Source organism: Vitis riparia, chromosome 4 (assembly GCF_004353265.1).
Source record: "Vitis riparia cultivar Riparia Gloire de Montpellier isolate 1030 chromosome 4, EGFV_Vit.rip_1.0, whole genome shotgun sequence".
In the NCBI taxonomy this organism is placed as follows: domain Eukaryota; kingdom Viridiplantae; phylum Streptophyta; class Magnoliopsida; order Vitales; family Vitaceae; genus Vitis; species Vitis riparia.
The window spans coordinates 24,045,087-24,068,855 of NC_048434.1; the positions used below are offsets into that span (position 1 = coordinate 24,045,087).

Genomic DNA, 23,769 nt, shown 5'->3' on the forward strand with positions numbered 1-23,769 from the left:
TTGGGACTGTTGCTTAGGTACTACCTTAAGGGCCCTTAGGTACTACCTTAGTGGCCTTGAGGTACTACCTTAAGGGACCCTAGGTACTACTTTAAGGTAAACTTGAACTCACCCTCCCCCAAGCATCGGGTCTTCCTTGGTGACTTTAGACCATCCAATCATGTGGTTCTCTTCATTCCTCAAGTGGTCCACCAATGGTTTCTTGGTACTGTAGCTTCATTAAGCAGTGGTAGGGATTGGACCTTGGAAGGACACAGTAGTTTCAGTGGTAGATAATTTTTTGCAAACACCTACTGATCTTGTTGGCAAAGCACATGCCCACGACTTACAGGTTTGTATCTTCTCTGTGTGAAGCTTTTTTGTGGTACGTTATCAATAAGGCTATTTATGAAACATATCATGTATGCCATATCTTCTGTCTCTCTTTGTTACTGTATGTTGCAGTTATACATCTAGGTTTCTCTGTGTCAGTCTATGCTATGCATGGTCAAACTTTCAACGACATTTGGATGGGATGCCTAAATAGACATGATATTTGGAGTCATTCCATCAACTGAGTTGTGTGTGATATTATGTGGTGACCAAAAACAGTTTACCATATCAGTATTCACTAAGGATATGAGCCAATAAAAATAGGGCATCCAGGTTCTCAATCCCAATATTTTGCCTCCATTAAAGATTAAACTTGTTATCTCTGTGAATGAACTTAAACTCCATATGAGGGGGAACGTGTTTGAAGGTGTTGAGCTAAGAAACAGCCATGATGCACTAATTTTCACTAATTATACATGGTTTTAGGTCTCTATGAACACGTTGATTCATGGTGCTCAATTTCCTTTAAAGGAAAAAGAAAAAATCCATGGTTCTGTTTGTCTAAGATTGCATCCGATTTCATTTTCGGTAATTATTTTCTTAAGAAATTTGAAGATCTAGATATGTGTACTCTAGAAGAATTCTAGGATTCGATTTGTCCTGATCATGATCATGTGCAAATTTTGGTTTACTGATTTTAGTTTTATTTCAAAATTTTCTTGTTAGGAAATCTCAAATTTCTCTTTTTCATGTGCAAGTATTTCATAAGCATTGAGCAAAAGTCATCAGAAACCCAACTTGTTAATTGTGATGGCAGGTACACCCATACACTTATCGGAATGAGAACCAGTTCTTACACTTCAACTTCCATCAAGACCCATATGCAGAATATGATTACTGGATAAACAAGATAGAAGTTGATGGACTCTTCACATATTTCACTGGCAGCCTCCATGACTTTCAGGAATGGACCTCTCCTCTCTCTCAAGATGATGATGATGATGATGGCAATGCTGCTAAATTGTTGCATAAGATTGCAACTTTAGTCTCCCTACAAGAAGGGATGATTGTGTAAAATGCAACTTCTCAAGACTCTAGCTTAGGGTAGAAATCTCTCCAATAAAATTATAGATTTCACTACCCAAGTAGTCAAAACTATCCAATCTAATCAAATGAAGCTTGTTCTTTGAAACTAAGTTTCCGGTCTTCGTTAGAAGCTTCATCTTCTTTGGTGCAGCTCATTTTCTAACATTGCTTTTGCAGTATAGCTGGATTTGCCATCATCTATACTTGCTCAACTGGTGTTTGTTTTTCGGTTTAGCTTTTTCCATTTACCTATAAAAACAAACACCACCTCATTTGTTTGAAATCACTACTATTTGTTGTAGCAAAAATACAAAGATATTGATAAGGAATGCATTTCTTTGTTTTCGTAAATTTTCCAGTTCTTGGGAAATTATAACTCTATTTGGTAATTATTTTTAAAAAATAATTTTAAATTTTGGTTTTTTAACAATAATTTTTTAAAACTAATCACTAATGTTTTATAGAATTGTAAACCTAATTTTAAATTTATTTTTAATCGTTTTTAATATGTTTTAAAAATAATTTTTATATCTAATATTTTATTTTTTTATCATTCTACATGTTCATATAATTATTGTTTTAAACAACCATCAAAAAACAATTTAAAAATATTTTCCCAAAAACACTATGTTTTTTATTTTTAAGAATAAAAAACAAAAAGCAAATTTATGATTGTCAAATGTTTTTTTTTTTTTTTCTAAAAAATAAAAAATATTCTTAAAAGCATTTGCCAAACAAACCCTATATGACTTTTTCCACCCAAAACATGAAAGCAATGCCTACTTTCTACACTCTTCTCCACTTTTGGAAGTATTCTCCCATCTCAAATGAAGAAGAATTTCTTGACCAAGAATTGAACTCTACTTTTTATCACCACAACTGAGAAGCTGCCCTAAACCTTTTCTCAAACATCATAATTTTAATAAACTGCAGAACTACAAACCATTGTGGACTTAGCCATTAAACATGAAGAATGCAATCCCATCTCAAATTGAAGCATTAAGGTGCAGGACTGCAAATATGGGTAAATAACCGTTAGTGATTAACTAGATAGCCCAAAAGTCGATCACATGGAAACCCAAGTCGTCAAACTGTTTTTTAAGTGATTTTTCTACAATGCAACAAAACCACATGTATGTCTACAAAACATATATTACAATAATGGTATGTGCATTCCAAGTTAGGATTAAGCTTCCTCTACATTCAATGGGATGTGTCTTAAGATATAGAGGGAACTGAAGGCATACTGACTAAATATCGTTATCCAAAGAACAAAATAAACTAAGGAGCCTATTGTGAAGTCTTCATCTTTGATATCTCCTCTAACAGTAATCTGGATTCAGCTGCATAATCAACTGGAACAACAGCCCTGGCTGTTATCCTCTGCCTTTTCTCGTTCATGTACTCATGTTGTGCAACACTAATCCGGAAAAGATGAGGGACCCAAATAGCTTCCTTCAATTTCTGTTGGAATAGGTTCTCTTCTCCCTCCTGCAGAGAAGATTGGGTTTTTTAAACATCAGATTTTGAATGCCAGAAGTTCATCCTTTTTTTTTTTTCCCATAGAACCCAACTAGGCTACCAAATAAGTAACCAACTACATATGAATTAATGCATCAATGAGCAACTCTTTCAAGTTAACTAAGATTTGGACAAACTCATAGATATTTCAATTTTGTCAAGAGTTTACCTGTGATTTCAGCTTATTAAGCTCATCAGCAGAGCAGCCAAATATTCTCTCTGCTTGTTCATTGAACAGAGAAAGCCATGCTTCACCACTAGCATCTGAATCTTTCACTACCATTATGTACCTGGAAAACAAAACAGAAAGGAACAAAGAAACATCACTCATACGACTACTTTCATGAATTTCAACTACTATCGCTGGATTCTTATTGATTCAAATTCCATGAATCTCTTACCTTAAACTGCACTCATCATCATTCTTTTGGCATCCTTCACACCAATACCCAGATCCAATAGCATCTGTGACTTTCTTGTTGCATGTCTTACAAGCCCGGTACCACATTGTTTGATCAGGCTTGATGAAGCTTATGTATGCTCTGATGCTAAAAAAGGAAGGCTGTACAAAGACAAGCCCACATTATCAAAACTGAATATGCTTTTAACTCAAAACTTTGGCTAAGACAAGGTTGATCATGTTAGGTTATTTTAATGACAGTAATTATTACCTTGTCTTCACCCAAAGATGGGTTGCTGGTTACATGAGAAAGGGAAACCCTGTTATAGTACATGGACCTCACTCCAGCCTTAGATGAAGGACTGATATCAGACCCAATAGAAGCCATTGAAGCTCCTTTACATTCAGAATCATACCTGTGAACAAGAACATATGGTCAGAAACACTAACTACAAGAACTAACAAGGTAATAGGTCACTGGATGATTCCTTACCAGGATATCAACTTTTTTTATTTGCGTGTATCTGGATTTACCAGTACAATACTTTCACTCAATGTTGACAGTTATACAACTAAAACAAGATATGAAGAGAACATTACAAAGAGGACCTCTTATCATTCTCATGTTTTTTAGAATTGCCATAATAATACCAAAATTCAAGAAAACAAGGGGAATTACCTTGGAAGTCTCCAACTTTGAGAGATTTAATTGCAACAATTGGAAATTAATCAGCATTATCCAACAATTCCTGCCCTACATTAGTAGCATGATCATTCCACAAAGAGACCACAACAGTTTTCTTCCTACAATTCAAACGTCAATAAGTTCAATATGAAGCAACATTAGACCAAAGTAACCAGTGGACAAAAATAAAATTTTAGTCTTAGCATACAAGGTTGCAATGACTGTTTGCCTTTGAAGTGAGGATGAGACATCAAAACTGAGCCCCCAGTGATGGAATATCAAACAAAACTTCAAAAAGATGTTTCTAAGCATAGCATGTGCAAGTTTCACTTGATTTCCAACTACTACTTCCAGGACTAAAGCAAATCCATTAACATTAGACTTGTATAAGACGATTTTAGAACTTTCAAGAGAAGCATATAATAGGCTCACAGTGGGATGGATTTGGCATAAGATGGACCAGTCTGTAGATGTCTTCAAAGAATCAAAGAGATACTGTCCATTACAAATTCAATATCAGCAGTATGCAGATATTCAATAGGTGTTATTCATGATGATGACACAAAATAGAATTCACCATATCTTACTTAACAATTTCAGCTTCACCTCTCATATAGCAGAATTAGCTTGGCCAAATAGTAGGCAGAATAGAAATCAATTTCTTCAACCTACCCAATAGTTTCTCATATTTCATGGCTCTCTTAGAACTACGCACCTGCAAAGAGGTCATGGAGTAACCTCTTTAGCTGAACGTAAATTTCATATACCAATGTATTTTTTATAGTCAGTGGTAAATTAATCTAAAAACACCTAACAGAAAGGGGGTCACAATCCAAACATATCGGAAGTATGCAATGGGTGCCCAAAGTAAAAATGGTAAACCAAAAAATAGCTATATAGTTTTTAGAGGGCTTCAGTCTTGGGCATGCCTACATTTACAAACTAAAATCAAAATAGGAACAGTTATATTATAAAGTCTGAGTCATGATGAGAATGTCTTATGATCACATCCCTTTCTCCAGCAGCCACTATTCCGAATTGTCAATCATATCTCATGTCTTTATGGTTGTCAACCATCTTGTTTTCCAATTGTCGCCTGCAATTAAGAAAAAATAATAATAATAATAACGTAAGTTTTATTTGTATCGTTAAGCACAAGGGCCTGGAGGGACAGAAGAACTTGGAGAATGGTGGAGCTCCCTGGATTCCATACTTCTGTGCCTGTGCCTGTCCATGTATTGAGAAGACTGAGGCACACCTTTCCAGATTCATACAAGTTAGGATTGACACGCAGCCCACCAGAAATGTAGTGTACCAACTGCATAAGATTTTAGGTTCAGAAAAACCGCGTAAGATTTAATCAGATGCAAGATAAACTTGTGCATGGATGTGTGCAAGAGCATCCAGGTACACAGAATAAAAAGGAGCAAATTTTTCAGTCAGGGGAAGACCCCATCTCAAAGAAGGTTGCTGAAAAATTAGAAATACACTCGACTGCATAGAAGAACAAGGATTTTGAAAGGAAAATATTTTCTTGCACTCTCAAAATGGGTTCTCCAAATCAGCAACACATCACGTATATACGTCTTTCAATACACAAACTGGAAACCCAAATGAAATAACTTACAGGTGGTTCATGAGGATACTCTGGAGGGAGGAAAATATCAAAAAAGAAAAAGCCCATCATGATATGGAGTTGCAGATGGGCCAACAATGGCTGCCCGCAGGAGATCCATCCTTTCCTCATAGATGCAGACATAGATTGTTTCTGTTAAAATTACAAAAGGTCTAATTAATAACAGCCTGCGAACCAGGGTAGTGAGAATCTTCTTCACATGAATTAACCTTTCTAACTGCTATTAGTTCATACTCTCATTTCAATTTCACATTCAATTGAACATTATAAGGATCTATTGAAAGAAAAATACTTCTCAATTGTATTCTTTATCACTGTCAGCTGTCACACCATTAGTTTTAGGAAAATAAATTGGATCACCTTCTACTATTCCACAAATGATATCACATTAAAAAATGAGGGCCTTCTACTACAACTCACAACAAAAAATATCACCAAATTTATGAATCTGAGTTCATAAATTTGTTGAACTCTCAAAAACATAACACAATCGACTGTCATGGAATTTTTATAAACAATTGTTCATTTATCCCCAACATTTGTTTCCCTTTGCAATAATGGACTCTACCACCATTTTCCAAACCCAATGATAATAAACTCCATTTATGCTCTGAGAAACCCCTTTTCATTTTTTCTATTTATGTTTAAACTACTCCAATTAACAAGTGGATGAAGAAAAATTCCATAATTGGCTCATCATCATCTTAGCTTTAAATTTGAAGTATCTGTTCCTTGGTCTTGTAAGGAAATTCAAGTGAAGTTTGGAGCTTCAAATCATCCCTTTTACTTCTTGTTCATTACCATGATTAAATTACTTATAAGGTCAGAATTTTGATTTCTCTTTTTTACATAGTGTCTCTCAGCCCATTGGGGAGTAGTTGCAGGGCACCCTGACAGATATAAGGTCATTTTTTTTAATTCATTCTTAGAATCTCTCTTTGTTAGTTTTTCCAAATTTATAATTGAAGTACAACCCAAGAAGGGGGGAGAAAAGTTAGATTTCACCAACAAAACCAACACACCTTCAAATGCTTTGTGCAGGCATGTTAAGGGCCGAACCCACCATTGAAGATCGTTGTTCCTAAATCTGACCCATTTCAATCAGGAACCAACCAGGGTTCTTTCCCTCTCACCAAGACACCCAAATCCAAGCATATGAGGCCACCTGCAGCATGTAGTCTTCTCCACCAAGAAATCTTCAGGTTGTTCAAGATGATATAGGCTCGTATGGGTATGATAACCATGGGTGCTTAAAAGCACAACTTCCCGTGGTGACATGGAGAGGGAGATGGCTGCTGACATGGCAGGCTGGAGGGGTAATTTTGGAAATTAAATTATAAACAGTGGATAGTGCATGAAACGTATATTTTTTTTGGGAACCGTAGACATATTTTAGGTTATGGAAAGTTGGGTTATGAAAAAGCTATTTGGCCCAAATGGGCGGGCCAAAACACAGTTTTCCCTTGTATAAATGCATATTTCCATAGATTTGGTGGTATAGTAACTTTAATATAAAGTTAATGTTAAATAATAAGATTGTGTTCCTTAATAAATAAAAAAATAAACAAAAAAAGAAAAAAAAAGATGAATAATTGGACTAGTTGACAACTGGACACAAGTACTTTCAAAAATTACAATACCAAAAAGAAAAAAAGGACAAGACCAAGCAGGAGTCGTCACTCCGTTGACCATCTCCCAATTACTGTAGACCACAAAGCCGCCAACTGTGGAATCGCCTTTGAATCTCATCGACTCTCATCACTTCTCCTCTCTGCTATCCAGTTTCGAGCTGGTGATTCTCTCTATATTCATCCATATTCTCATAATTGTTCTATTATCAGCGTTTGCATTCATGGGCGTGTGTTTGTTTCTCTTTCATCATTGACTTAATTTTGATTGAGTGCGTAAATTATCCTTTCAAATTTGTGAAATTTAGAAATGGGTTTGGTGGGTGATTTGTTGTTTTTCCAGTGGGTTGGAGGAGAAACAGTATAACTTGAATTCTATGGATCTCCTCTCGGTTGCTGGGACTGAGATATGGGTGATGTAGCAGAGAAATGAAGTTTCAGGCCTCTTGTTGTTTTGGTTTCCAAGAAATAAAGAATTCATATTAACTAAGCCAAAATAGTGTCATATGCTCAATTGAATACCGGGTTTGTGTTTTCAGGTCCAAAATGATGAAAAGTCTAAGATTAATTGAATACATAGTGAAAATTATGCTAAGTATTGATATGCTAATGTCATATTTATGTATGTATGTATGTATATCGAGAGAAGACTGTGCTACTTGTATAACACAAATTTTGTAAGTATCTTTTCTATCTACTGTTTAGATTAAAGAATTATTTCCCCATTCCAATATTATGTAGGTGTGTGATTAGATTAGCTTAAGTAGTGGACTACATGTGAATGCAAAATCTCCACTGCAGATAAGTTTGGAAATCTTTTTATCAATAAAATGGTGAGAATATTATAAATCACATTTATATCAAACGCTATTACAGTAGAGGATATGAAAGTAAGATGTGTAATCAATTAAGTACCACCGAAAATCTTTAAAATTGATTTGTATTTGTGTTGCCTCTCTTTCTTTGCTATGGTTATTGTGAGTGCATAGCTAATAGCCTCTTCAGTATACAATTTTATTGAACATATTTTTAGTGTATGGTTCTTGAGGCAATTTTGTTTTTTGATGAACAAGAAGCAATATAATACCCATGTTTCCAGGTTACTGATGCATTGAGAGAATCTGGTCTTGAATCATCAAACTTAATTCTTGGTATCGACTTCACAAAGAGCAATGAGTGGATAGGTAGATCTATTTGAAAATGAATTATATATTCTTTTTTTAACCTCTAATATTTCTAACTAGCAGAAGGGAAAAAAAATTATGTTTCAGTGATTCTAGGCAGGCCATCAGATTGATATTCAAACGCAGAAGTCAGTTTCAAACAGTTTTGAACCTGGCAGTGAGTCTTCAACTGAGCTCCATTCTCCAGTCTCCATTCCATCATGGACTTGCTCACCCATTTGCTAGCATTCGCAGGGCTTTTTCTGGGTTTGTTGTTTTGGTATAATCGATGGAGAGTTAGGACTCTCACTCACAATAGTAAGGGCATATCAGCCCCAAAACCCCCTGGTGCCTGGCCAATCATAGGTCATCTGCATCTCCTAAGTGGCCAAGTCCCAATTTTCCGAACCCTTGGAGCCATGGCTGATAAGCACGGCCCTGTGTTCATGATCCAACTAGGGATGCACCCAGCGGTAGTGGTCAGTAGTCATGAGGCTGTTAAGGAATGCTTCACTACCAACGACAAAGTTTTTGCCTCACGCCCACGTTCTAGCGTGTCAAAGCTCTTGGGTTACAATTATGCAGGGTTTGGCTTTGCACCTTACGGACCTTTTTGGCGTGAGATGCGCAAGCTATCGGTGGTGGAAATTCTCTCTGCTCGTCGCCTCAATGAATTGAAGGATGTACGGATTTCTGAATTGGATGCTTGCATCAAAGACTTGTACTCACTTGGCAAAGACAACAACTGGATCAGTCCAATAGAAGTGGTTATGAGTGAGTGGTTTGAACACTTGACATTCAATTTCGTCCTTAGGATGATTGCTGGGAAGAGATATTTTGATAACGCGGTCCATGGAAATGAAGAGGCAAGGGGTGCTATAATAGCTATTAAGAAATTCCTGTCTCTATCTGGGGCCTTTGTTCCATCAGATGTGTTCCCATTTCTTGAACGGTTGGATTTGCAAGGCTATTTGGGCTCCATGAAGCATGTTGCAGAGGAATTGGACTGTCTTGTAGGAAGTTGGGTAGAAGAACATGTTATGAGGTTAAAGAGTGAGCCCGGAAGCAGGCATGACTTCATTGATGTACTGCTATCAGCAGTCCAAGACACCTCCATGTTCGGCCACAGTCGTGAAACTGTTATCAAGGCAACGATAGGGGTATGTTCTCTTACCGTCACATAAATAGTTTCAAATTTTCAATTAATATTACTAAATAAATACTACATCTACTAGCCAGTAATCATTATTATATTGTACAGGCTCATTCACTTTTGTTATTGTTGTTGCTGTTGTCCCAAAAATGTATCGGTGATTTTAAGAAAAAAGAATGCTAGTGTCTATATATATATATATAAGAGTTGACTGATGCTTGAACCTTCGTTGAAACTGGCGTCTTTCAATGATGTAGTCATTGAGGGACTACCAATGAATTCTGATAATGCATGTTTGTATATTAGGCACATTAATTTATCCAAGGTTCACTTTTTTTCTAATACCATTTATTTTTGGTTAATTATTTTTTGAAATTTAAAACCATGCATATACAGAATCTCATCGTGGGAGGCTCAGACAGCACATCTATTACCTCGACATGGATCCTGTCTGCCTTACTGAATAATAGAGAAGCAATGAAGCGTGCTCAGGAAGAGCTAGATGTAAATGTTGGGAGGAGCAGATGGGTGGAAGAATCAGATATTCAGAAGCTAGATTACCTTCGGGCTATCATTAAGGAGTCTCTAAGGCTATATTCAGCTGCTCCCCTATTAGTACCGCATGAGGCGACCCAAGATTGTCATGTTTGTGGGTATCACATTCCTAAAGGCACCCGTTTGTTCGTGAATGCATGGAAGTTACATCGAGATCCGCGTGTTTGGTCCAACCCGGAAGAGTTTGAGCCAGAGAGGTTTTTGGGAAGTCATGCAAACCTGGATGTTTTTGGTCATCAATTTGAGCTCATCCCATTTGGGTCTGGTAGAAGGGCTTGCCCAGGGATCAACATGGCTTTGCAAATGTTACACTTGACATTTGCTAGGTTACTTCAAGGATTTGACATGACCACACCATCAAATGCTCCGGTCGACATGACTGAAGGGATAAGTTTCACCATGCCTAAGTTAACCCCACTATGCGTTATGCTTACTCCACGCCTTCCTTCTCACCTCTATTAGTGCTCACACTTGCATGTGTGTGTGTAACCGGCTGCTCAATGTATAAACCAACCAGTAGGCTCGTAGATACTTCTATTAATATGATGATGTGATATAATTTTTCCATATGCTATAATTTATAAAATAACTGATCATATATGATACTTTAAAACTGGAAGATAAATATTAATATTTATGTACATTTATTTGTGTGATGAATACCAATTGATTTTAGGATATCTTTATCTTAGAAGGAGTAACAAATAGAAACAAAGAATTTTTCGAATGCTGTATATCTTTCTTAAAGATAGAACCTTTTTACATTGAGAAGAAAATTTGTACAAGAAAAGATTAAAATTACAATCCTCAAGATTGGGTATATATAATTAAGGTATGTATAGCAAGCAAATTCCTAAAATCATGCAATGAGGTCAAGTATGGAATCTAATTGAATAAAATCTCTAATAGCATGCCAAACAATCTCTCGAGGTACTATATTGGATGCCTTCCCTCAAATTGATGCTAGGGAGTGGACAAGTATCAATTTGTCAACTAAGAATTGATGTCCTATCTTCGTTTAGGACTTCATAAAGATATCAATAAATTTAAAACTCTATGGAAGCATGAGGTAGTGTGATAGTATGATCGGCATATGCATCTCAAATATAGTGACAATCTGCTTTTGTGTTTAGTTCATTCATGAAGAATAGGATTTGCAGTCATTCGAATGGCACTCACGTTATCAACATATAAAGGTGTGGGATTTGGTTAAGGAAACCTAATACAAATAGCATTTGATGAAGCCAAATAATTTTAGAACAAGTTGATGAGAAAGCTCTATATTCCGATCTATAAAAGATTTAGACCTTTATTTATTTATTATTTTTTTTCATTTTCATGAAACAAGAGAACCACCAACATATACACACGAACCTATATTGGAACGTTGGGAATTAGGACGCCTTGCCTAATCAACATCGCTGTAAGCTTTGAGAATAAGAAGCGATCCAACCTTGTAAAATATCCCATGATAATAAGTCCTAAGTAAATAGTGAATTATCCTTTTAACTCCTACAAGATGTAAATGATGAGGTTGATGCATAAATTGAGACTCATTAAATTCACAAAATAAGATATGTTTGATATGGTAATTGTCAAGTTAATCAGGTTCCTAACTAACAAGATGTAAATGATGAGGTTGATCCATAAATTGAGACTCATTAAATTCACAAAATAAGATATGTCTGATATGGTAATTGCAAGTAAATCAAGTTCCTAACTAATTGTCAATATGTAGTTGAATTCAAAAGTAATTCTCCATCCTTATTTGAAATTTTCACATTCATTTCCAAAAGAGTATCCATAGGTGTTGAATTCTCAAGTCCAACTAAGGGTCTCCAACGGGCCGGGCCGGGTCGCCCGGCCCAGAGGAGTAAGGCCCATGGCCCAGTCCGGGGCGGGCCACTGAGCCCGTTGATTGGTCAACAGGCCGGGCCGAGCCGGGCCGTTCGTATATCTAAGGCCCGTGGCCCAGCCCGTGGGCCCTCAAGCTGGGCGGGCTGGGCGGGCTTGGCGAGCCGGATGGAGGGCTGCCCGGCGGGCCGGCTGGGCGGGCTTGGGTAAAAATTAAAATAGTTTTCAATTTTGAAGGGAAGGGGTTCGATGGATCCATAAGGGAGCTAGCCACCAACTGAGCTAACCCTCTTTTGTGTAAGTATTTTGCATTAGTTATATATATATTAGAAATATTGTATGATTTTTGAAAAAAAATAAAAGTGAGCTGGCTATTCAACGGTCATATGACCGTTGAACATGCCTGCCACTCATAATCCAATATTATGACCGTTGAACGGTCTTGAAATTTAAAAATAAAAATAAAAATTAAATCCTAATATTTAAATCCCTATAAATATTAAATACCCTCAATTTTTTTCTATTATCTCAACTCTTAAGCTCTCTCCCATTCCACAATATTTCCGATTATTGCATTTTGTCTCAAATTATTCAATATTATTGGTGGTGAAAAACAAGCATTGGTGGTTCAAAGAGTTCAAATTTGAAGGAATTTCTGCTTCGGTTCTCCAATTTAGTAACATACTTCACCTTTACTTTTATTTATTTGTTACATTTTAATTTTACATTTATTATTTTTAGCATAATATTTTATCAATAATTATAATTATGGCAAGTGGTTCTTGTTCTTCATCTAATGCATGTGATAGCAAAAAATTTACTTCAAATATATGAAAATTTTTTGATAGAATAGAAATAAATTTAGAAAATAATAAAAAAGAAATAAAATCAAAATGTAAAATTTGTAACAAACTTCTTAGTGGTGGCTCAAATGCAGGTACAAGTCATTTAAAAAGACATCATGAAAATTGTAAAACTAAAAATAATGTAGATATTAGAAATTATATGCAATTAGGTAAAGATGAAAGTGGAAATTTAAAAACATTTTCTTATGATGAATCTTATTGTCGTGAAGAAATGATTGGTTATATAATAAGAGCAGAACAACCTTTCAATTTCATGGAAACTCATGATTTTACGGGAACAATGCAACGAGCTGTTAATCCTCAGTTTCAAGGTTGCTCTGAAAATACAGTTAAAAGAATTCTTATAAAAAATTTTGAAACACAAAAAGAAAATTTAAAATTTTTTTTTGCAAATTTTGAAGGAAGAATTTGTTTAACATCTGATATTTGGACATCTTTAACTTACAGTGGTTTTTTTATGTATAACTGCTCATTATATTGATAATGAATGGAAATTAAATAAAAGAATTATTTCATTTAAAATAATAAATGCTCCATATAATGGTAAAAATATAACATCTTTAATAAATGATGAAATTATAGATTTTGGCATTCGTGATAAAATATTTACAATAACATTAGATAATGCTTCTAATAATGATGCAGCAGTATCTAGATTAAAACGATATTGGCAAATAAAAGAAGATCAATGTAAAATATTTCATGTGCGTTGTTGTGCACATATTTTAAATTTAATTGTAAAAGATGGATTAAAACACGTTGATGATACATTATAAAAAATTAGAGGCATTGCTGTGGGTCTTAATAGTTCTCAAGCAAAACATGAATTATTTTTTGATTGTTGCAAAATGTTAAATATGAAAAAAAGAAATATAAATTTGGATATGCCCACTAGATGGAATTCCACTTATAAACTTTTACAAACTATTACAAAATATAGAAAAGTAGTAGAACTATATGAAATACAATTAATTAACAATGATTGTGAAGCAGATATTGATGTATTAAATGATTATGATTGACATATTACAGATCTTTTAAGAGATCTTTTTGAAGTATTTGATACTTCAACAAAATTTTTTTGTGGTGTATATTATCCATCTTCAAACCGAGTTGTCATGCAAATAACTAATATTTTTATTGTACTTCAAAAATATTTAAATTTGGATATATTTAATGATGCAATATTTGCAATGATAGAAAAATTTAGAAAATATTGGGAAGAAATACCTTTAATTTTTTATTTTGGTTTAATTGTGGACCCTAGATTGAAATTTGAAGCTTTGGATGAATGGTTAACAATTATTTATTTTAATGACCAAATAAAAATTGAAGAAATTAAAAATGAAATAAATTCATTATTATATAATTTATATAACTATTATAAAGAAAAATATGGTGATGATATTAGTTCTATTAAATTATCACCTACATTTACAAGTTCTTCATCTTTTTATAAAGGAGCTCTAGAAATGTTAAAAAGTCGAAAGAAAACAACAAATAGTTCTCCAAACAACACAACTGATTTAGATAGATATCTTAATATTGATTTAATTTCATTTGAAGATGATGAAGATTTTGATATTTTAATATGGTGGAAATCACAACAACTCAAATATCCTGTGTTTTCTATCATTGCTCGTGATGTACTAACAGTTCCTGTGAGTACAGTTGCATCAGAAGCTGCTTTTAGTGCAGGTGGAATAGTAGTTAGTGATAAACGATGCAACTTAGCGCCAGATTCTATTGAAGCAAATATATGTGTGAAAGAATGGGCAATAGCAGATAAAAGAATATTTGATTCTATTCAAGAAGAAAATATGCTTGTCGATATGGAAAAACTAAAATCATCAAGATCTTCATGGATTTGCGATAATTCGCCATCACCGCCAAGAGATAATGATTAAAATATTTTACTAAATGTATGTCATATTTTTATTTTTATTTTTGTGGTTGAAAAGTACAAATGATTGACAAATAAGTAGGTGCCAACCTAGTTGGGATGTATTTATTTTGTAGTGATGTAAACTTTTCCCACATTTTCAAATGTAATGTATATATTCAATGAATAAAATAGTTAGCAATGAATATTTTTATTAATGTAGCATTTTCTATTTCTTGAATATATATTTATATATATATATATATATATATATATATATTTAAGTGGCGGGCTTACAGGTGGGCCCATGGGCGGGCCAGCCCACCGGGCCTAAATTGGGGCCCATGGCCCCGCCCATCCAGAAATGGGCTCAGGCCGGGCCGCTGGCCGTGGGCTTTTTGGAGACCCTTAAGTCCAACCAAAGCAATCAAATCTTTGGTGTATTTATGTTGATTGAAAAAAATATGTGAGGTGAAAGACAAATTTCAAGTCCTAGAAAATAAGTAAGACTCCAAGATCTTTCATATGAAAAGCGAAACGTAAAAAGAATTATAGCTCTTGAATACCATGATTATTAGTCCAAGTGATGATAATATCATCAACATAAATAAGAGGAATGGTGTACAAACTATAAAACAATGAAGAAACATGGAAAGATCATTGGAACTATGGTTAAAATCCAAATTATGTAGCGAGTGGTGAAATTTAGCAAACAATGCACAAAGAGCTTGTTTAAGCCCATAAATAGAACATCAAAGACGACATACATGAGTTTTAGAACCATATCTTACTGTGAACCCTCCATTTTGTCATCCTAACACATGTCCTATTAGGTGTTCGTTTGGTACTTTATAGCGATTCCTTGGTGGTCCATTACTACTCATGTAGCTTATCTTTTTAAAAATAAGTTATAAAAATTATAATATTTTAATTATTTATAAAATATATTTATTTTAATGTAATTAAAAAATTTAAAATATTTTTTTTAAAAAAATTAAACAATTTTTTCTTTTTTTTAAAAAACCTAAATGGGGTAAGATGGGACGAGTATGAGAATTTCTCATACTTGCCCCACCTTGTTTAATATTTTTAATGGGGGGAGGATGCAAATTATTTCCATTAAATGGGTTGGGTTGGAATGAGGGCGACGTCTCTCAAATTTGTCATGTTGTCATCCCTACACAAGAGTGTCATCCCTACACAACATCCTTGCCTTGCATTCCATGATACTATGAACATTTTGTGACACTATAAACATGTACATATACAATTTTACAAGGATGCATACTTAAATTAAGGTACAATCAGAGGCACCCATGTGACTACAATTATTTGAGTTAGCTCTATGCCTCTCTCCATGATATTAATTTTGTTATTAAATCAATGGTTGTAAAAACTTATTTTAATTCATTAATTAATTAGGTTCTAATATTAAAATATAACATTATAGTTGTTAAATGCAGAGTTATAATAAAAATAATTAAATCTAACTATAAAAGCATATTAAGTCTTAAATTAGATTAAAAAAAAGGGAGGAAAAGAAAAGCTTAACTATAAGAGAATCATTACCATATAAAGAACATACATGTATGAGCAAGTTAAATTTCCCTACTATATTAAGGGCAACTAATCATGTTACATCTCTATATATATCTTATTTCTTTATATTTAAAGATCTCATTTAATTGTACGTGGATCCCATTAATTTAAATTTAAATATAATGTTTTTATTTTATATCTTGGTTTAACTACCAAATTTAATAGAACTTACATTAAAAATCGAATTTAATATTCATGTCTTTGTATTTAAAGATCTAGTTTAGTTGTCAATTGATCTCATTAATTCAATCTAAATATAAGTTTTTATTTTATATTTTGGTATAACTACCTAAATTGAATAAGACTTATCCTATTAATTCAATCTAAATATAATTACTTTTTTATTATTTATTTTATAACTTGGTTCAACTACCTAAGTTTAATTAGACTTACATTAAAAATCAAATTTAATATCCATATATTTGTATTTAAAGATCTTGTGTAGTCGGTTCATCGCATTAATTTAATCTAAATATAACTTTGTTTTATTTTATATCTTTTTTTAACTATCTAAATTTAATTGGACTTATATTAAAAGTCGAATTTGATCCCCTTAATTCAATCTAAGTATAATTTTTTATTTTATATCTTGGTTTAACTACCTAAATTTAATCTGACTCACGTTAAAAGTTGAATTTAATATCCATAGTTTTATATTTAAAAATCTCTTTTAGTTGTCAATTGATTCCATTAATTCAATCTAAATATAAGTTTTAATTTCATATCTTGGTTTAACTACCTAGATTTAATCGGACTTACATTAAAAGTCAAATTTAATATCCATATCTTTGTATTTAAAGATCTCGTTTACTCGTCAGTCAATCCCATTAATTCAATCTAAATATAATTTTTTATTTTGTATCTTGTTTTAATTACCTAAATTTAATCGGACTTACATTAAAAGTCGAATTTAGCATCCATATTTTTGTATTTAAAGATCTCGTTTAGTGGTCAATTCATCCCATTAATTCAATCTAAATATAATTTTATACTTTATATCTTGGTTTAACTATTTAAATTTAATTGAACTTATATTAAAAGTCAAATTTAATATCCACATCTTTGTATTTAAGGATCTTGTTTAATTATAGTCCTCGATGCCATTAATTCAATCTAAATATAATATTTTATTTTATATCTTGGAATTATATTAAAGGTGGAATTTCATATCCACATCATAAGTTATCATTGTATAAATGCATATTTCCATGGATTTGGTGGTATAGTAACTTTAATATAAGTTTAATGTTAAATAATAAGATTGTCTTCCTTAATAAATAAAAAAATAAACAAAAAAAACAAAAAAAGTTGAGTAATTGGGAAGTTGACAGCTGGTGATTCTCTTAATCAATCTAAGTATAATTTTTTTATTTAATATCTTGGTTTAACTACCTAAATATAATGTAACGTACTTTAAAAGTTAAATTTAATATCTTTTGTATTTAAAAATCTAGTTGTCAATTGACAGCTGGAGGTAAGTGCTTTTCCAAGTAATCAAAAGCAATCCAACGTGTGTACGCATTGAAAAGCCAGCTGTTAAAAAATTACACCTCCCAGTAAATGTAGACCAAAAAGCCGCCAACCGTGGAATCGCTTTTGAATCTCATCGACTCTCATCTCTTCTCCTCTCTGCTATCCAATTTCGAGCTGGTGATTCTCTCCATATTCATCCATATTCTCATAAGTTTTCTTTTATCAACGTTTGCATTCATGGGTGTGTGTTTGTTTCTCTTTCATCATTGACTTAGTTTTGATTGATTACGTAAATTATCCTTTCAAATTTGTGAAATTTAGAACTAAGTTTGATGGCTGATTCTTGTTTTTCCAATGGGTGATGTAGCAGCGAAACGAAGTTTCAGGCCTCTTGTTGTTTTGGTTTCCAATGGGTGATTCTTGTTTTACCAACCATTCTTGGTACTTCTAGACGAAATGTGTGTTTCATGCATAGCAAACTATGCTACGTTATAACAGCATATTTCTTTTCACTTGAATTAACTTTAGCCTGCTGAAAAGGCAAAAGGTGAGGAGTGTTGAAGAAGTTGAACTATGACTGCCTGGCAAAAGGCAAGGTTGAAAGTGACCTACTTTGCAATAAACATTTTGTGGAACCAAACAACTTATGTTTTGTGATAAATATATATATATATATATATGGTTGGTCTTCCTTCATCAGGCCTCTTGGGCATACTTTTCTGTGTCATTTCACCAGCCATCTCCGATATCAAGTTGGGAAATTGAAATTTTGTCTCTTTGCTTCCCGGTTTGCACCAGGAGCAGAAATCCATAGAAGTATTGACCCCATATAAGCTCTGGTATTGTCAAGATCTTTTGCATGCATTAATTTTGAGGAACACCGATTCTCATCTGTGAATCTAAAATTTTCTTTTACATGGGGGAAAAGTATGGGAAACTTCAATTCAAATGAGAAGCATACATTGATATAGAAAATAAGCGAAGTAATGGGTCACCACTGGAAGTTTTTCATAGGATACAAAACATTTTTCAGACTGCATATTTTATTGTTTTTTAATATTTGTAACTTCATTGAAAATTATATTTGTAACATGATTTAGCTTGTGTGTGTGTATATACATATATGTATTATTTAGACTAATCTCTCCCAATTCTCACATTCTATATAGAATCCATCTTTTGTGATATGGGTTCAATATAACTTCTGGTATGGGGAATTCAGAATCAGCATTTGATGATTCTCATCATGATTTTCTGCATCAAACCCCTTCTTATGCAGGAACTTCAATGGCATAGGCGGCAATTGCCTTACATAGCCGATAATTTCAACTCTTTGGATCAGGTTTCTTCATTAACCTTCTATTTGTTAGTTGGAGTTGTATGGAATTTGGAATTATTGATACTCTTGCTCCTTGATACCTTGTTAGTGAAACTGTTTCTTTTATAAGATGCCTGTTGAGAAGTTTAACACCATGAGGGTTCATTCAATGGAACCACACTGTAACTAAGATGACTGGTTGTTTTTTGAAGATATCCAAGCATGTGAAACATGAAATTTCAAATCATGAGATTTTTATTGAGGTTGTTTTTCCCATATGAATGTGTAAGTTCATGTACAATGTGGATATCAACTTCATGCAACATTCTAGCTCATAGAAAACTGAATCCAATCATAGATATGAAGCTTTAGGGTCAATTTAAAGCCTCCTGAGCATATTTAACACGCAACCTTTAGTTGCTTTGATGGTCAATGGGGTGCATAATTTTGGGTTGAGCATGTTGCATGGTTTTGACATCAAATCCAACCCAGACCTTTTTTTTAGAATATCAATGGAGAGCCAGTCTGACATGAGATTTGAACTGAAAAGCAACCAAATTCTAGCCAACCAACCCAACCAAATGTAGACTGAAACACTGCCTTTTGTTGCCTTGTCTCCCCGCTTTAGCATGTCTGTCCTCATGCTTTAGGCTACATATGGAGGCATGGTGCCATTCACATGCCTTGTGCCGGACTGTTGCCATCAGGGGGGCTAAGAGTGCACTAAATCCTAGGGAAACACTCCCTCTTAACTATACTACGTTTTAGTATTTTAAAGTTATGCATGGACTATTTAACAATAAAATGGTGAAAATATTGTAAATCACATTTATATCAAACGCTATTACAGTAGAGGATATGAAACTTAGATGTGTAATCAATTAAAAGGACAATGTTGTCATAAGTACCACAGAAAATCTTTAAAATTGATTTGTATTTGTGTTGCCTCTCTTTCTTTGCTATGGTTATTGTAAGTGCATATCTAATAGCCTCTTCAGTACACAATTTTCTTGAACATATTTTTAGTGTATGCTTCTTGAGGCAATTTTGTTTTTTGATGAAAAACAAGCAATATAATACCCATGTTTCCAGATTACTGATGCATTGAGAAAATCTGGTCTTGAATCATGAAACTTAATTCTTGTATAGACTTCAGTTCACAAAGAGCAATGAGTGGATAGGTAGATCTATTTGAAAATGAATTAAATATTCTTTTTTTAACCTCTAAAATTTCTAACTAGCAGAAGGGAAAAAAAATTATACTTCAGTGATTCTAGGCAGGCCATCAGATTGATATTCAAACGCAGAAGTCAGTTTCAAACAGTTTTGAACCTGGCAGTGAGTCTTCAACTGAGCTCCATTCTCCAGTCTCCATTCCATCATGGATTTGCTCACCCATTTGCTAGCATTCGCAGGGCTTTTTCTGGGTTTGTTGTTTTGCTATAGTCGATGGAGAGTTAGGACTCTCACTCACAATAGTAAGGGCATATCAGCCCCAAAACCCCCTGGTGCCTGGCCAATCATAGGTCATCTGCATCTCCTAAGTGGCCAAGTCCCAATTTTCCGAACCCTTGGAGCCATGGCTGATAAGCACGGCCCTGTGTTCATGATCCAACTAGGGATGCACCCAGCGGTAGTGGTCAGTAGTCATGAGGCAGTTAAGGAATGCTTCACTACCAACGACAAGGTTTTTGCCTCACGCCCACGTTCTAGCGTGTCAAAGCTCCTGGGTTACAACTATGCAATGTTTGGCTCTGCACCTTATGGACTTTTTTGGCGTGAGATGCGCAAGCCATCAGTGGTGGAAATTCTCTCTGCTCGTCGTCTCAATGAATTGAAGGATGTACGGATTTCTGAATTGGATGCTTGCATCAAAGACTTGTACTCACTTGGCAAAGATAACAACTGGATCAGTCCAATAAAGGTGGTTATGAGTGAGTGGTTTGAACACTTGGCATTCAATTTCGCCCTTAGGATGATTGCAGGGAAGAGATATTTTGATAACGCGGTCCATGGAAATGAAGAAGCAAGGGGTGCTATAATAGCTATTAAGAAATTCCTGTCTCTGTCTGGCGCCTTTGTTCCATCAGATGTGTTCCCATTTCTTGAACGGTTGGATTTGCAAGGCTATTTGGGCTCCATGAAGCATGTTACAGAGGAATTGGACTCTCTTGTAGGAAGTTGGGTAGAAGAACATGTTATGAGGTTAAAGAGTGAGCCCGGAAGCAGGCATGACTTCATTGATGTACTGCTATCAACAGTCCAAGACACGTCCATGTTCGGCCACACCCGTGAAACTGTTATCAAGGCAACAATAGTGGTATGTTCTCTTACCGTCACATAAATAGTAATCATTATCATATTGTACAGGCTCATTCACTTTTGTTGTTGTTGTTGCTGTTGTCCCAAAAATGTATCGGTTATTTTAAGAATAAAGAATGCTAGTGCCTATATATATATATATATATATATATAAATATATATAAGAGTTGACTGACACTTGAACCTAATGTTGAACGCTGAGAAAAACTTATATAAATGTATTAAAAGAGAGCATAATATGCATATTAAATCTAAATCCTATCAATTTAAATTTTTAAGAAAATTGGTTCTTCAACAACATGCACTATTGGTATGCCCTCCTGTGCAAGTGGCATAGTGTTTTTTAACTTCAATTTCTTCAAGAGATATAACCTTGCTATGTGGCATTCATAATTAGATGAAAATTAGATTAAAATTGTTGAAGACTTCATAATTAGATGAAAATTAACGCGTATCTAATCTGTTGAAACTGGCATCTTTCAATGCTGTAGTCATTGAGGGACTACCAATGAATTCTGATAATGCATCTTTATATATTAGGCACATTAATTTATCCTAGGTTCACTTTTTTTCTAATACCATTTTTTTTGGGTTAATTATTTGTTGAAATTTAAAACCATGCATATACAGAATCTCATCGTGGGAGGCTCAGACAGCACATCTATTACCTCCACATGGATCCTGTCTGCATTACTGAATAATAGAGAAGCAATGAAGCATGCTCAGCAAGAGCTAGATCTAAAAGTTGGGAGGAGCAGATGGGTGGAAGAATCAGATATTCAGAAGCTAGATTACCTTCGGGCTATCATTAAGGAGTCTCTAAGGCTATATCCAGCTGCTCCCCTATTAGTACCGCATGAGGCGACCCAAGATTGTCATGTTTGTGGGTATCACATTCCTAAAGGCACCCGCTTGTTCGTGAATGCATGGAAGTTACACCGAGATCCGCGTGTTTGGTCCAACCCGGAAGAGTTTGAGCCAGAGAGGTTTTTGGGAAGTCATGCAAACCTGGATGTTTTTGGTCATCAATTTGAGCTCATCCCATTTGGGTCTGGTAGAAGGGCTTGCCCAGGGATCAACATGGCTTTGCAAATGTTACACTTAACATTTGCTAGGTTACTTCAAGGATTTGACATGACCACACCATCAAATGCTCCGGTCGACATGACTGAAGGGATAAGTTTCACCATGCCGAAGTTAACCCCACTATGCGTTATGCTCACTCCACGCCTTCCTTCTCACCTCTATTAGTGCTCACACTTGCATGTGTGTGTGTAACCGGCTGCTCAACGTATAAACCAGCCACTAGTCTCGTAGATACTTCTATTAATATGATGATGTGATATAATTTTTAATGTAATATTTCACATGCTATAATTTATAAAATAACTGATCATATATGATACTTTAAAACTTGAAGATAAATATTATTATTTATGTGCATTTATTTGTGTGATGAATACCAATTGATTTTAAGATATCTGTATCTTAGTAGGAGTAACAAAATAAAAACAAAGAATTGTTTGGAATGATGTATATCTTTCTTAGAGATAGAACTTTTTTACATTGAGAAGAAAATTTGTACAAGGAAATTTTAAAATTACAATCCTCAAGATTGGCTATATACAATTAAGGTATGTACAGCAAGGAAATTCCTAAAATCATGCAATGAGGTCAAGTACGGAATCTAATTGAATAAAATCTCTAATAGCATGCCAAACAATCTCTCAAAGGAATGGATGCCCTCCCTCAAATTGATGTTAGGGAATGGACAAGTATCAATTTGTCAACTAACAATTGATATCATATCTTTGTTTAGGACTTTATAAAGATATCAACCATTTAAAACTCTATGGAAGCATGAGGTAGTGTGATCGTATGATCGACATATGCATCTCAAATGTAGTGACAATCCGCTTTTGTTTTTAGTTCATTCATAAAGAATGAGATTTGCAATAATTCAAATGGCACTCATGTTATCAACATATAAAGGTGTGAGATTTGGATAAGGAAACCTAATACAAATAGCATTTGATGAAGCCAAATAATTTTAGAAGAAGTTGATGAGATAGCTCATATTTTGCTTCTATAAAAGATTTAGATTTTTTTTTTTTTTGGCATTTCCATGAAACAAGAGAACCACCAAGATATACGCATGAACCTATATTGGAACGTTGAGAATCAAGACACCTTGCCTAATCAACATCGCTGTAAGCTTTGAGAATAACAAGAGATCCATCCTTGTAAAATATCCCATGATCAAAAGTCCCAAGGAAATAGCGAATTATCCTTTTAACTCCTACAAGATGTAAATGA

General features: G+C 34.2%; 4 protein-coding genes across 4 annotated transcripts in view; 3 read left to right on the forward strand and 1 right to left on the reverse strand.

The window, feature by feature from the left end:
- Positions 1 to 2,624: 2,624 nt before the first annotated feature.
- On the reverse strand, positions 2,625 to 4,108 carry LOC117913382 (replication protein A 70 kDa DNA-binding subunit B-like). Its single transcript, XM_034828346.1, has 5 exons — positions 3,999 to 4,108; positions 3,591 to 3,735; positions 3,321 to 3,481; positions 3,089 to 3,209; positions 2,625 to 2,889 (listed from the first exon to the last, which is right to left on the reverse strand). Exons 2-5 carry the CDS (start codon positions 3,705 to 3,707, stop codon positions 2,689 to 2,691), a joined length of 600 nt encoding a protein of 199 aa, XP_034684237.1. The 5' UTR covers positions 3,708 to 3,735; positions 3,999 to 4,108; the 3' UTR covers positions 2,625 to 2,688.
- A 3,231-nt stretch (positions 4,109 to 7,339) lies between these two features.
- LOC117912296 (xanthotoxin 5-hydroxylase CYP82C4-like) lies at positions 7,340 to 10,706 on the forward strand. The gene is made up of 4 exons (XM_034826831.1): positions 7,340 to 7,432; positions 8,368 to 8,452; positions 8,540 to 9,591; positions 9,981 to 10,706. The coding sequence occupies exons 3-4, from the start codon at positions 8,653 to 8,655 to the stop codon at positions 10,599 to 10,601; spliced, it is 1,560 nt and encodes a 519-aa protein (XP_034682722.1). The 5' UTR covers positions 7,340 to 7,432; positions 8,368 to 8,452; positions 8,540 to 8,652; the 3' UTR covers positions 10,602 to 10,706.
- An 8,302-nt stretch (positions 10,707 to 19,008) lies between these two features.
- The window catches only part of LOC117912897 (E3 ubiquitin-protein ligase RGLG3), a 29,702-nt gene continuing 24,941 nt past the window's right edge, over positions 19,009 to 23,769 (forward strand). The window contains exon 1 of the mRNA XM_034827686.1: positions 19,009 to 19,100. Within this exon, the coding sequence (XP_034683577.1) occupies positions 19,023 to 19,100 (78 nt within the window). The 5' untranslated portion in view covers positions 19,009 to 19,022. The remainder of the gene's footprint in view (positions 19,101 to 23,769) is intronic.
- Positions 20,587 to 22,819, forward strand: LOC117912896 (xanthotoxin 5-hydroxylase CYP82C4-like). Its single transcript, XM_034827685.1, has 2 exons — positions 20,587 to 21,451; positions 22,084 to 22,819. Exons 1-2 carry the CDS (start codon positions 20,711 to 20,713, stop codon positions 22,702 to 22,704), a joined length of 1,362 nt encoding a protein of 453 aa, XP_034683576.1. The 5' UTR covers positions 20,587 to 20,710; the 3' UTR covers positions 22,705 to 22,819.